Source organism: Manis pentadactyla, chromosome 2 (assembly GCF_030020395.1).
Source record: "Manis pentadactyla isolate mManPen7 chromosome 2, mManPen7.hap1, whole genome shotgun sequence".
Lineage (NCBI taxonomy): Eukaryota > Metazoa > Chordata > Mammalia > Pholidota > Manidae > Manis > Manis pentadactyla.
Genome location: NC_080020.1, coordinates 190,151,935 through 190,168,127, shown reverse-complemented (window position 1 = coordinate 190,168,127; position 16,193 = coordinate 190,151,935). Strand labels below are relative to the sequence as shown.

The 16,193-nt window shown below is 33.1% G+C and overlaps 1 protein-coding gene across 4 annotated transcripts in view; it reads right to left on the bottom strand.

Moving 5' to 3' along the window:
- RTN4 (reticulon 4) overlaps positions 1 to 16,193 on the bottom strand; it is a 72,552-nt gene that overhangs the window by 18,869 nt on the left and 37,490 nt on the right. Inside the window, exon 1 of one of the 4 annotated variants that reach the window (XM_036925962.2) lies at positions 10,588 to 10,779. The exons of the other annotated variants lie outside the window; for them this stretch is intronic. Coding sequence (XP_036781857.2) covers positions 10,588 to 10,621 — 34 coding nt within the window. The 5' untranslated portion in view covers positions 10,622 to 10,779. Of the gene's footprint in view, positions 1 to 10,587; positions 10,780 to 16,193 lie in introns of those variants that run through there. 4 annotated transcript variants of the gene reach the window in all.

The following is a 16,193-nucleotide window of genomic DNA, read 5'->3' as shown; positions in this document are numbered from 1 at the left end:
ATGACAGATCCGATAAAGGGTTGACATCCAAAATATATAAAGAGCTCATGCACCTCAACAAACAAAAAGCAAATAATCCAATTAAAAAATGGGCAGAGGAGCTGGACAGTTCTCTAAAGAAGAAATTCAGATGGCCAACAGACACATGAAAAGATGCTCCACATCTCTGATCATCAGAGAAATGCAAATTAAAACTACAATGAGATATCACCTCACACCAGTAAGGATCGCCACCATCCAAAAGACAAACAACAACACATGTTGGCGAGGTTGTGGAGAAAGGGGGTATTACGATTAGCATGTATAATTAGCATGGCATGCGGGGGGAGGGGGGCATGGGGAGGACTGTGCAACACAGTGAAGACAAGAAGTGATTCTACAGCATCTGACTATGCTGATGGACAGTGACTGTAATGGGTTTTGTGGGGGGGGGACTTGGTGAAGGGGGGAGCCTAGTAAACATAATGTTCTTCATGTAATTGTAGATTAATAACAACAAAAAATTTATACATGAATGTTCACAGCATGTTATTCATAATAACCACAAAGAGAGACAACCCAATGTCCATCAACTGAGTGGATAAACAAAACATGGTATATCCATACAATGGAATATTACTGGGCCATGAAAATGGATGAAGTGCTCATACATCTACAACATGGAAGAACCTTGAAAACATTAGGCTAAGTGAAAGAAGCCAGACACAAAAAGGTCACATATTACATAGTTCTGTTTATATGAAATGTCTAGAGTAGGCAAGTCTGTAAAGACAGAAAAGTAGATTAGTGGCTGCTAGGGGCTCAGAGTAATGGAGATGGGGAGTGACTGCTAAAGGGCATGGGATTTTCTGGGGGGAATAATGAAAACATTCTGAAATTATACAATGGTGACAGTTGTACAGTTTTATTAATATACTAAAAATCAATGAAGTGTACACTTATTTCAATTAATATTACTGATTGACCGATTAGAATGAATTCATACTTTATGCCAGTTTAAGAAAGCGTTAATTCTAATTTATTTTTTTAATGTTTCTATGTTTTCAATTTAACATTAGTATTATTTAAACTATTTTCATATATCTAAACTTATTAATAACAAACAGCAATGTTTTCAGATACCTCATAAAATAGCAAATATTGTTTTACAGGCTTGTCTCCCCTTACTAGACCCTGAAGGATTGATGAAGGTCTTTCATCTTTATGTTCTCATTACCTGCTTCATTAATATTTGCTGTACTGTCTGAATAGTGGTCAGATTATTCTTAGGAATATAAACATTTTAATTAAAGCCTATAATATTTTCAAATAAAAATAAAGGGCGTTGTTAAATAAGAACTATAGGGTTAGTAAAATGCTAATTTTAGATTCTCTGTAATTACTTGGTTAGTTCTATTTATGAGTGAAGAGTCTAATGGCTTCTATTCTTTAGAAACTGAAACTAAGACAAAGGGCTTGTATTTAACCTTTTACAGTCCCTCAAGTCTCCTCATATACTGCAGAATAAAAGGTTAATCATTCAAAGTACCCAACTGTGGCCTCAAGCTTTACTCTTATAAATGTGGGGAATGCTTATGGATTATTAAAATAATGGTGATCAGTTTAAATAAAATCTGGTCATTTAGAAAAATGTGATTTACTCCTGCCATTGCTTGCCCACTTTTGTTTTCAAAATAACAATGTAAAAAAACCTTATTTGGTTGTTTTATGCAGTGCACAGAGCAGCAGCATACCTATAAAACTCAAGTTTTAATTAAAAATAACTCACTACACTACAATTTTTTCTTCAAAATAAAAACTTCTGGCCCAATGCAGAGTAAGAAGAGCTGTCTACATTTGGTAATCATAAACTGTCATCTGTCATAGCTAAAAATAGTGCCAGTGCAGAAGTCATCCAATTACATTCTGTCTCAAATCGAATTCTTATTGAAGCTCTTCCTTGAATAGCCTGTGGTCAGGTTTCAGTTTTAAAATCTTTTGTCCAAGGAGAAAAAAAATTGAACTGGCTGGTCCTAAAAATACTGGGAAGACAGGGAATGGCTAAGAAAATACCTACTTTTTAAGTAAAAGTAAATACTAAGTTCTCCTTAATAAGTCAGGCAAAGAATGAGGAAGGCAGTTCAATAGGAAATTAATAAGCAAACAAATATCTAAATATTAGAACAGTTAAATTTTAATTATTTTTTTTCACAACCATAATCTTTGTTAACAAATTATTATATATTTATTAGGAATCATAATCCTTAAATCAAATTCTTCCCATTTGCCAGTAAAAAGTCACTAGAACTCAGAGTTGATCATTTAGGACTACATAGTAAGCTTTTACCTCCACACAGCAGACATTCACTTGGTAATAAATAACAGGTGAAGGTCCAGAAAAAGATCTCTGCAGAGCAGAACTCAACTCAGCAAAAAGTAAGAAGAGCTATTTCATCCTTTGATTTATCATCAGTATGACCCTGACTAGATCACTTAACCTAGTTACCCCGTGTGTAAAATCAGAAAAATGATACCCAGCTAAGAAGTCAGTTGAAGCTGAAAGGATATTTCCTAAAAGGAAATGCTTGGTAAACTAAATACACTAAATAAAGGAATCATCTCAAGAAAGTCAAGCAAGTCAATCAGATATTAAATGTGTGCTCAACTAAGCTCTGATTTTTTAAAAGGTGAATTCATCTTTCTCTGAAAGCACTGCTAACTTGGTTACAGTCCGCAAGTTTCAGGCTGATGGGTACCCTAGTATGTATCTCCACCAAACACTTGGCAGCCCAGTAACGCTGCTGGCCATCTCCTCTTCCTGTAACGAGTTCCTGAAAGATGTACAATTTCAAATCCTTGTCTCTTTCATCACTAAATCTTCACTGCCTTGCTGTGACAACATTTTAGTGTGTTGGCCAAGTTCAACCACCAAACATTTAAGAAAAAGACATATTACATACAATCAGCATAAATTCTATACTCGCGTTTTCTATAACAGCCCCTGTTCTGAGCATGAAACTGTGCTGAATACTTTTGTATACATTATCAGTAATCACAACTCTATATTTATTATTGCATTTTATACATGAGGCAACTGAGGCTTAGAAGTATTAGTAAATAGATTGTCCAAGGTTACAGATGGAAATCCAGGTCTAACCATGAAGGTCTCACTCTTTCCATCATACCACATTTTGTGTTTAAAGGAATGTATCAGTACTCAAGTTTGTTTTTTATCCTACCTGAAGATGCCAAATAGTATTTCAACCTCAATTTAAATTGAGGAAGGGAAGAAATTTACTAATACCATGAGCAGAGAAACCAATAAATTCCAGTAATATAAATTAAACAGTAGTAATCATGTTCTATTTAAACTACAAACGGCTTCTTATAAGCTCTCTAAATTATCTCTCTTTGAAAATAATAAAAATTAGAACTAAACAGTTGTGTGTGTGTGAGACTGTGTATCCAGTTAAGACAACACAAATCAACCACAATGTAAAATTGCCACTCTTCCTAATAATGCAGGATTTTATAAGGTTAATGTTTTGAGTGATGTTGGAGAATTACTCAATAAGAAGGACAGTCCAATAGGTACTTCAAAACAGAATATCTGACATAAAGAGATTAAAGGCAATAAATCCTTGAACATTTTTTGTAAAGGGACATTACGTATGTTCCACTGTGGACGCCATTTTGTGTTACCAAACAAATTTGTGGTAAAAATTACACATCCTAAAAGCCCCAAAATCTGATTCGACCTCTGTTTATTCTAAGAATTTACACACACCTGTGATTATGACCTAAATTTGATAAGAATAAAACTGAAAGTTATTTTAACTGTTGGTTTTATGTTTCAAAATAAAGTCTTTATCAAATCTTTTTCCCTCCATTATTTGCTATGAAATTCGAGTTTAAGTGATCTTTATTTCTTTAAGTATCTTCAAACAGAAAATGCCTCAATACATTGCAGGAAGGTAAAAACTACCTGTCGTTGCTGCCTTCTAAGAATAATCCAAATTTCTGAGATAGAGAACAGTGAGGTTCAATAATCATCCACATGCCTCATGAGTTAAATTCACCAATTTATTTAAATAGTTCATGTACTATCCAATACTTCCTTTAATTCCACATTCTACCTTCAGTTTATTACAAGACAAAATGTACAACAGAAAATAACTCTAACTTCCCACTTCCAATTTCTCTAAACCATGATAATTTTCCCTTTGCAGGAAAATTCATAAGCTAATTCCATTTTCTGTAAGGTAAAGCTAATGATATCTTCTAAGCTTGTTATATACATATTCCAAGCCAATAATTCTTCTTACCCTCACAAACTTTATCTTCAATTGTAAAAGATGTCAAAATAAAGACTCTTCCCATAAAAAGCCTATACTTCTGATAAATTTTGGTAACATGTTTTTTATTTTAAAATACCAGAATTCATAAAGACTTATACAACTGGAAACCCAAAATTAGAATGCCCACTGGTTCAACACATAATTTACTATGGTTTAAATTTTACTTCGTTTGTATCCAAGCATTACAAGAAATAGGCACTAAACCTTAGAAATAGGAAATCACTGCTCCAAATCCTATTTCTACTAATAAAAAACCAAATGGAAAACAGTTCTATAACCCTAGAAACTCAAAAAAATAACTGGAATGGGGAGGGAAACTTAAAGCAAATTACAGGTACAAAAAAGAGAATTAACTGCACTAGTGGATAAACTAGTGTGTTTATACAGATGGTCCCCGACTTAGGTAGTTAAACTTAATGATTTTTCAGCTTTACAGTGGTACAAAAGTGATACTCATTCAACAGAAGCTGGTCTTTGAATTTTGGTGTTTTCCCAGGCTACCACCATGCAGCTGGATAGTCCCTCATGATGCTAGGCAGCAGCAGTGAGCCTAGACCTGTCAGCCATGCATAGAGGAGGATAAACAACCAATGTACTTACAAACATCCCATATCCATACAACCTGTTTCTCACTTTCAGTGCAGTATTCAATAAATAACATGTGATATTCAACACTTTATTATAAAATAGGCTTTGTGTTAGATGATTTCCCCAACTGTACTTAATGTAAGTGTTCTGAGCACGACTAACGTAGGCTAGGCTAAGCTATCATGTTCTGTATGGTAGGTGTATTAAATGCACTTACAACTTAGAATACTTGCAACTCATGATGGGTTTATCCAAACATAACCAAAGTCAAAGGTAATCTGTACTTCTTTAACTTTACACACTGTACCCACTGAATATACTCACTGAATAGCTAATAGTACAAATAATGAAACAAGGTACTCACATCAGAACTAAATAGACTAGAATAACCTACTTTAAATTATTTTAGATTTTTTTAGGTGGGAAAAATACACAAATGAGTGTACAGAACACAGAACACCTGTAATTCCTCACATTCTTATGGAAAATAAGAATTTGAGCAAATCTGTAGTCTGGGAACAGAAATCCCTACATCTATTCCAATGCCCAACTGTTAACAATAGACTTGCAGGGATAGCATTAATATTTGATAATTTTTTCATCTTTAAATTGATTTGAGCTCAAGTAAATGCTATATAGGATAAATATAAGATAACAGTAAATACTGTATTTGAGGAGAGACAATAGTATTTTGGTCTATCAGTGTGTTACATAAATGCCTAAGTGGTGACTCTGAAAATCATGAAGCAAATTTAAATAGGTATATTTATACGTTTTATATACATACACTCAGTAACAAAAATCAGCAATATCCTTGACAAGGAAGAGAGACAGAAAATTTTGCCTCAGAACACTGCTCCAAAGATGCAAAGAGAGGCATTGACTAAATTACACTTAATAACATCCTGTAGCCTAAATTTGAGCAAGAGATGGGATTAAGTGAATAAATAAAAAAGGAATCTATGGGATACTTAGAGACCAGAAGAATTATCTGTTCAGTGCTTAAATATCTCTCATACATTCAAGCATGTAATCTAATCCTGAAGGATGAAGAGAAAGTATAATACTCCTGGCCCTCAGCTCCCACTAGGATTAACCTTGTAACAATACAACTAACCACACCTACCTTCTTTCATGGCTAGTGGGATAGATTACTGACTCTCTTATTGCGGAGTGAAGACCATATAAAAAGCAATACATATCATGTTCAATAAGATCTCATAGTTAAAACTATAAATGAATAAAATATCACAACAGGGGTTATTTTAGCTTTTATGTTTTTCAGTCTTCAGTTGTTCAAATACAAATATAAATTGAAAAATTAAAAAAAGGCCCCATACCACTAACTGTGTGATCCTGAAATAGTAATTTAATCTTTAGTTTTCTTGGTTTCCTTACCCATAAAATGAGAAAGTCAGAATAAATGACTAATAAAATGCCTTGACTGCAGGTATAATCTAAAAATCTCAGATATATATATAAATTACCTGATTAAATACCTTAAGTTGCTTGATTGCACTTTTATGAAAGGGTAAGGAAGGAATGCCTTTTCCTATTTCTTCCATGTGTAACATTTTTTAAATTGTCCAAGAATGTATTATAGGGTTCAAGACAATAAGTAAACCTGGCTGAACATCAGAGCCCTCAGCCTCTCATTTTATTAAGGAGACCCAGTGACAGAGCCACCACTGTTTCTGCCTTCAAGGAATTTATGGTCTAGCAAAAGAGTAGTATCTCATACATTCCCATGAACACCTATCTATATAAAACTGTAACAGAAGCACAAAGTGAAAACGAAGAGATGGGAGTTCTGAGTAATACTGGATTACCTCCACCTGGAAGTACAGCGACAACCTCAAAGAGGATTGTCCTTTGGTAAGCAGAACTTGAATGAAATGAAATCACAAAAGGGGGCATTCTAGACAGAAAAACACAAGCAAATGCAAAGACCTGGCATGTTTATGGAACAAGTCTTTCAATGTGGCTGGAAACAGTACCAGGAAATGGAGTTATTTATACATTGAATGCTTCGTCCAGTACAGACTTTATGAATTTAATTTGAAAAGTTAATGAAAACCCTTTAAGTGCTATGAATAGAGCCACACTTCAGGAAGATTAATTTGCCTGTGACACCACTGGATTTAGTAAAAAAACCAGTTAGGAGTTCTGGTGAGGAAATAGGCATACCCAGACTTAGGTAAATAAAGAAAAGAGAGGATATTTCCACCACTGCTCCCACTACTTATCTATACAAGACTTTATACCATATATAGGAGAAAACATTTGCAAATGTACTCTTTTTTAATATAAACCTGGCTCTCATCAAGTAATTTAAATAAAACATAACAAAATAACTATCTTAGAGTTAAAACCATCAGAAATGCATACAGAGTATTAAATTTTCACCAAAGTTTCAGGACAGACTCTCCCCTACATTGCTCAAACTTTGTGAAATCTTTCTGGAGGGCAGTTTTGCAACATAAACCAAAAGCCTACATACTTATAACCCAGCAACTTGGAAATAATCACAGATAAACAAAGATTTATATTAAATATATTCATTTAAGCATTTGTTTATGCTTGCAAAAACATAAGGAATAATTTGAGTAATTAACTATGAGATTAAAAATAGAAAATTATAACAAATATTTATTATGAGATTAATAGATTGATACCTAGAATATTATAGCCATTAAAATGATGTAGAATATTTTTATATGAAAGGTATTTCCCCATTTAGTGTGAGAAAAATGATTATAGAACAAATGTACCATACGGCTTCCTCAATACACACACACACCATTAAAAATATACACCAAAATCACTGTGAAGTGATCGTTTTATACTTTTTAAATATTTTCTAAATTTCCTGATAGACAGGTAGATAGAATTGCCCTACTAAACCAAGATCCTGAAGAAATATCTAGTGAATGCCTGAACACCAGGTTTCTACTAAGTTTAGAAATGAAAGCAGGGGCCTTAACTGAATCGACAGGTCTCACAGTTGGTTAATACCAAAGTTCTTTTCTCAGGGGTTAAGTGAGGCATTTACTTCAAGCAGCACAACCCCTGCGCCTCTCTACCTAAATGTCAGTCTGAGCATACACCTGTATACACTGACCTTAAGCCTCCGAAGAAATTCAAAGTGGCTTACCAAAGGGAAAGGTCAGGGGACTCTGTAAGACCCTCTGTAAATGACTATGCTCCAGAAATGGTCAAAAGCTAGTTTGTCTTCAGGTGTAATAAAATTCAAACATCTCTGTCCCCATCCTATGGAAACTACTCAGAGAAACTAACATAGCATGTTAACTGCCAAACACGAAGAGCACCAGTAATGGACAGTGTGTTACACATATTCCTAAATTCAACAGAGTCCACAAACACTTCTTAATTTTCATATTAAACAGTTTCTCTGTAGTATTTAACCACCTGTTCTTTCTTGAAAATTCTTTCCCTCAATATCAGTGAACTACAGTATCTTGCTTCTTTTACTGCCCTTCTTTCCTGGTGCTGTACATTCCCACAATGTAGGTTTTAGGATTTCTTTCCTTCATTTTCATTTCTAAGTAAATTTCTTCACAGTATTCATGCCTCACTTTTGCATTCAAGTGCAAAAATATGTAAAAGAATACAAATTATTAATATTGGTCTCAGCCTGAAAGATAAATGTCTTAAATACTAATTAGCAAAAAAACAAAAAAAAACCCAAACTTTTAAAACATTGAAATCATTTTAAACTTCTGTTATACCATTATACTTCACCATCATTAGATAACTGGATGTGTTTCAACCATGGCGTGCCCTTAAAGGGGGGCAAGCAGGGATAGGGAGGTGGGGAACAGCAGGAAAAAATCTGGACCTAAATTTTTTTTTTTTAATGTATCTGGAGCCTAGATTAGATTCTTTCCTCTAATGTCACATACTGCTCATAAAATGAGGAAGAAACTCATTCCAAGGCAGCTTAAGTTTTTCAGTGATTTCCATTTAAGTCATAATCTATAATCTAAAACATTAAAATTAGCTGCTAAGGAAAATACGAAAAATATAACTTGACCAATGAATCAAAAAAATAAAGTTAATTTTATCAAGCAAAAAAAATCCAAAGACAAGCACTAAAAAATATCAGGGCATTCCACTTACATACAAAGTGAGGTTCCACAGAGATATTTAAATTTGATTTTATATTTAATGCCTAAAAATAATCCAAAGAAATCTATGGTATATTCCGGACTACACTGGATCTTAATTTGTCTCAAATTATCTCTAAATTTGTTCAGCAAATAAAGAACCGAAGATGTAATTAAATGGCCTAAGATTTAAATTAACACAGAGCCTTAATAGTTAGAGTAGGCCCTGATGTGACTTCTCACCTATTTTCAAAGCCTGTATTTCATTGTATTGTTATCACTACTATAACTTTTACTTATCAGAAACTAGTGTATCAGTTGACCTTTCACTTTGTAATGCTGTCAGAAGATTAAGAAAGAAAAAGCCTTCTCTTATTTAAATTCACATGTAAAAAAACCATAAAGGTAAAAATCCAAAGTATTGTTCTCTACTAAATTGTTAATAAATAAAATCCTTCCCATGTCTCAATGTGAACTCAATCATAAAACCACCTTTTCCCCACATTTCTTTATTGAATAAATTTTTTAAAGGGTGTCATGAAGGTTACTGTAATTAGCTCCATATGTTGCTTTTACAAACATTATCATTAATCCTACTAGCAATTCTACTACAGAAGGAATTAACATTTTTTAAGAATTATAAAACTTGAATGTAGCCAGAAAAAAAATGACGTGGCATTTCTACTTAGACTACTTAAAAACAGCTCTAATAATTTTTATGACAGTTTATTATAAGTGGTCAGATACACAGCACCACCAGCTCTTTTTTTTTTTGGCACATTTCACCATCTACATAATAAAATACTTAAAAAATATTCATTACAGTCAACAATTTACCACTTATGGGCTTAAATTCTTACACAATGAGCCTTGAAAGGATCTGCTGGGATTTCAAGAGGGAGGAAAGGGGATCAACATCACTGATTGGTTATTACAAGGACAAAGGTTAGTGACTCAAATATAGATGTGCATTTAAAACTACTGTGAATATATTTTAACATTTCGAGATTGACAAAAATATAATGTAATTAAAGGTGACTGGTAGTAATTTAAAGGTTAATCAGATTTCCAAAGAAGAAAATAGGCTTACTGCAAATGCAGTATCTTGCTACCTATAAACCTTTGGGTAGAATTTCAACTACACCAAGTCAGCTTTTAAAAAATACTTAATCACAGAAAATATGTCATTATGGAATACAAAGATAACTATCTAGATTTATCACACCAAAGTGACCAATAAATGAAATATGATAAAACTATTCTGTTTGCAAAGTGCAAGATTATAGAACCTAATCAACGATAGGCCTGCAAAGACTAAACCAAATGCCAATGAAACAGAACAGCATGACATTTCCTCATACACAACCAAATGTAAGAACACATTATGAAATAGCTGTTTTAACCCTTTACTCTTAAACCTAATTTCATAGTCTTCATTTTCAACCCAAAATATATCTAAATTGCAAAGCATATTTGTAGAAATATATTACTGGTCACATAAAAAAACTGAATTGAAGATTAAAAAGTAGATATACCCTTGTCTTTCCAATTTTTCCTCTGACCATCCATCTCGTCACGATCTGCCCTCCAGATGCAATTATCAATTATGCATAACAGAAGAACTGTAAGTGCAAAAATCTACCCCGAGACATGAACTATCCTCCTCCTCCATGGAAGTCTGCAGTCTCCTCTGCTGCACAACTGCAGCAGGGCTGGTCACCTGACGTGTTCTGGGTGTGGAGCAGACTGACGCAGTGCAATCCGTAACTAGGCTACTAATACTCAAGCACTACCGCCTTCCTTCTATCTGTTATTTCTCCAGTCTTCTGCTTGTTGCTCATGCTAAATGGAGCTACTTTTGCAGGGGGAGGGACAGGCTACAAAAAAAAAGTTAAGAAAAAGAGGTGTTTTTTTTTTAGCAGGGTCAACCGCTGAAAATATTTGAAATACACTTAAAACCATGTGTAGTTTTTGGTTGTTTTGTTTTGTTGACAGATGGGTGATTTATGCTGCTGGTTTTCAGTTTAATTTAAAATCCTGAAATCAATGGTTACCTGATAAGATAAAGATGGACTGATCCGAAGAAGGGTAATAGCTTAAATTTCAAACCTGGGAAATGCTGAATCTTTTCTTACTTCCTTGAATTTATTAAGGCTTAAAGCATTCAGCATTTGGCAACCTTAAGAGGCTACGTGCAGAGAATCACAGTCAAATTATTAATGTTTATTGAATATGTACTACTTCAACAGAAAAGGCTTTTATTTAATTTCAGCAATCTCATCTTTCTAATGCAATGTTACTTTTTCTTCTTTTTACAATTATGGAAATCCACAGACTTAGAAATATAAACTTGTTCTTAATCATCACCTGTTCCAACTCAGTCTTTCAATAAATATCTATTAGACACCACTGCAGATACTATTATTAGACTTAGCTTGAGCAGAAATATTCATGTGGTAATTACATCATCTGTCTTGAGAAAATGACATAAGACCAAACTAAAATTTTACTGATAAATACAAAAGCAAATCTATGTACAGAATTTCTGAAATGTGAGTTCAACATTATACAACTGGCATGCATTCCAACACAGAGTATTGCATCTTTACTAATGTCCCACAATGGGCTTAACTGATGTTACCATTTGACTAAGCAAAAAAAGACAATATATAATGACAAATCAGCTCAAAGATTTTTAAATGTGTGCAGCCTATGTACAAAAGCACATACTTCTTAAAACAATGTGGCTACACTGAAATAGGCAAAATACTTTCTGGACTATTTCTTTCCAATAAAACTGTGTGGATTGCAAAACCCTGCAAAATCCTTAATATCAGAAGTGGCCTGAATATCAATGACTCAGTTCTTTCCCTATGTGGCTCTCTAACTCCAAACATAAATAAAGCAATGTTTAAAGAGAGTCTATTATTATCAGCTCAAGAGTTAATACTTAACTTTAAACTTTATTTGCCAGACCCTTGCATAATGTGATACTTGAGAACCCTTTCACCCAGTCATATCATGGCTGAAGATGTCTGCTCTGTTCACACAATCTCCACACAACAGTCTAAAATCCAACTATTCAATAAGTACAAAATGTTTTCAAAATAGTATTTTCTAATTGTGAATTCTTTAAAACCAAAGGCCAGTAAGTACTTTAGCAGTAGAATAAAGCACTCAAAAACAATGCCCAAACATTTTTCAAGTCAGAGTTACTACATTCATAGGAGAAAAAAAGAAGATTTTTTGAGACCAAAATATTTATACCTTTTATACTATTTACATCATCTGGTACTTAGTTCAACAATTTTAAAAAATAGTCTGAGAGAGCAAGAATGTGTAGTAATACCCATTCATCTAAACATTAAATACACTTAATAGCTCCCCAGCAGATTAAAGTCAAAATAGGGGCTCTAAAGTTTAGCCTTACATAGTGATACCTAAATTCTTTAATTTGTATGGTCTTAGCAATTTAGACTAGTAAGGTTTACAGGGAAAACAGCTCAAATAAATTGACATTTTGCCCATTTTTTTCTTAAAAAGTTTTAAAACTATTGTTGCTTTATGTTTGGTAGGCTGAGCAAAAAAGTGCTTAAATTTGAAAATTTGATGGCATGCATTTGTTAAAAATATAAAGCCATATGGGCTATGCTTTTAGAGGATCAAATGAATGAGTATAAGCAAAAAGCCTTAGGACAGTGCCAGTCAAAAAGTAGGCCCTGTGGATTTACTATTCTTATGTTAGAAATAACAAACTACAAGAAGACAAAGAATATAAAGCATGTCTAAGAAAGCTCATACATTAAGCCATTCAGTTCTAAACAATAACCCACTACCATCCAAAACCCAAGTACGCCCCCCACCCCACAACAAAGTGCTGTGTTTTGTACGTAGTTCTGTTATTCTCCAGCTGAGAAAAAATTATGTATGGATGGTTTATGGGTCCTATTCTGCATTAAATCCCAACTTAACAGAGTAATAAAGGATGAATATCTGTTAAAAATTTATCACTTCGTTTTCCTTCAAATATTTAACATTTAATTTTTAAAAAGTCTTTGAAGGACAATTTTCAAATAGCGCAGATACCTCCATTTGCAAAATAGCACTTTGATTATTTGGGGGTAGGAAGCTATTTTTCCCTTAAAAAAGGCTTTCAAAGGAGGGACCACAGAAGTCTCCTATTTATAATACAAGTAACTGAAAGTGCTGCTGAGTTCTAAGTCCCATTGCATCGGGTGAGGGGACTCATTCATTTCCTGAACTCAAAATTAGCCTTACGTAGAACTTCTGAAATAAACTGTTCAAAAGTTCATGTTTGACAGCTTCCCACTCCTCAATGTCCATATCCTCAGTACCTCCCTAAAGCATAACAAAATCCAGTGACAAAAACAAGCATATCCTTAACTCCTTTCCAGAGGGTCCCATGCTCTAAAATTACCCACATATTCTACATTTCTCTTCTCATATCTCAGATCAAAATTCCTTTTCTTAGTGTACTTACCTCATTAGTAGGAAAATTATATGACTCTCCTAAAAGCAAAACAAAAAACCCTTTCTCTATAACCTTCTCATGAACTGTGTGTATTTTTGGCTTGTATCTAAGTAGCAGGATTTCAAACTGCAGGACTGTATTTGGAATAGGCAGCAGCAACTATAATCCCACCTCAGCCAGCACCCCAAGATATTCCTCTTTTTCCATGTCTTTCCTCCTCTCCTTCTGAACTCCAGAAAAATGTATTCTTGTTGTTTGTTCTCTTTACAATGTTTAGATATCAAGGAAAAAAAATGGGGGGGGTATGGTCACTTGGATGGAAAGTGCTACTAAGTTGAATGACAAGTCTTGATAGGTAAAATAATTATTTCTACTTTGCAGCAATAGAGAACAGGATTGCCTTTTTTTTTTAAATAAAGAAACTATTACAACTACACAATGGTTTTTAAATTATTTCAAAATTTAATTATTGTGAGCAATACAAAAGCATGTAACCAAACCTACGTCTCATTACTGAAAGGTTTAATACCATATGTTGTAAAATAATGCCCTCTATGGACAAAATTATAGCACTTCAACATTAACTACTGGATTGAACCTTAAGAAAGAGATAGACTTTAGTATAGAAAAATGAATGACAATACAAGTTAAAACAGCAAAAAAATAAGCATTTTAAAGTTATAAACAATTTCATATAAGCTGCAAAAAATGCATATTAAAATCCATAAAGTGAAAGTGATTCTATTCAATGAGAACTAAATAAATGCTGATTTCTTGTATAATAATCTAAAATAAACATACAGATACACCAAAAGATCCAAAGCACTTTAAAATTCAGAATTAAAAAATAGTGATTAGCTTCTGAGCAAATCTTAAAACTTTTTAAAGTTTTCATTAAAGTACTCAGGTTAAGGGAACTCCTTAAGGTCATTTCATAATGTTCATAATAGCATGATTTAAGCATTTGTTTAAGTAAAATCTGTCAAACAAAATTAAAAATCCTTTTATAAAGTCGTTTTTAAAGTCATTTGTTAGTATGAAGCAAATATTCACAACTCACTAAATTTCTCTGCCTAAATGAGTGTATTCCATTGGTCAGTTATAGAGAATTCCATAGACCTCATTTTCTACAACACTAGATGGCAGCAACACCATGGTACAGCTGAATGTCCAAGCCAAGGTATATAATCTGACAAAAACTGTTTTCTCTGTTTTTTGGCTTTTCCCTAGTATTGTTGCCTGGAACTAGGGAACTAGAGATCAGAGCATTATGGAAATAGAAAAACACCACCACCACCAAAAAAGCATGTAGGATAAAATGATCTCTGACTAGAATTCAAAATCAATTTAAAATATATCAGAATTAAATGTAAAAATGAAACTATTAAATAAGTTAAAAATTGTAGGTTTTTCCTATGTGAAAATTAAAGATTCTAACTAAAATGTAAAGTAGAATAAAAATTGTTTAGAAGACTAAGGGAAAACTGTAACACAACAAGAGCTTGCATCCTTCATATATAAAGAACTTTAATAAATCAGAAAAAGATGAACATCTACATTTTAAAATGGGCAAAGGGTATGAACAGGCAATTCACAAATACAAGTAGCCAATAAATACATGGAACACATTCACCTTCACTAATAATCAAAGATCAAAACAGGAAAATACCATGTTAACCTTTCAAACTGGTAAAGGATTAAAAAAAAAACCGTCAAGTACAGAATATCTGAAAGGACACATAAGAAATAAATTATAGTAGGTGACTTTAGAAAGCAGCAGTAGGTGGCTTGAGGCAGGAAGACTTCCTGTCATTCTACTTTTTTGGACTTTGTATAATGTGGGAAGTATTACCTATCCAAAAAATAAATATCAAGTGTTGGTGATAAAACAGAAATAGATGCTCCCTTACTCTGTGAGAGGGGTAAAAATTAGTCATTTTTCTTACAGCCAATTTTTGTCAAAACTCTTAAAATGCTTGTAGCTACTCACCAAGGGTTTTATTTCTAGTAATTTATGGAAAATAATTCAGGGGCATGTAAAACATTTAAATAGATATTAATAATAGCATTTATGTATAAATCAAAAAGTTGGAAACAATCTAAAGGTCCAATGGTAGCAAATGGACTGGTTAAATTATAATATATTCAATACCAAGGAACACTAAGCATTAAAAAATCATGCAGAAGAATAAAGACATGGAAATGATGGAAAAAATATTGCTCATATTTTTTTAAAAGAGCACAATATGTAGGGTATGGTTCCAATTTGATTAAAAAACACTTATTTCTCACTTCGTTCATAAAGTATTCATATGCATAGAAAATAGACTAGAAGAATATATTCTAAAATACTTACAATTATATATCTGGGTGATATGATTACAATTTTTCTCACCTAATACTCTTCTCTATTTTGCAAATTTGTACAATGAGCATGTATTACTTGAGACTGCTTCAGGTACTGTTGCCCTAACTTCACTGATACTTAGCAGGTCCTTGAGAGAAATTCTGACTACTGAAATTACCGAAACTCCAACAGATTAAAACACTTGCCCAAGGTTATAGAGCTAATGAGTGATTAAGTCAGGATTAGAACTCACATCTTCAAGATGACCCAAATGAGTTCTTTCAACCATAGTATATTTAGCA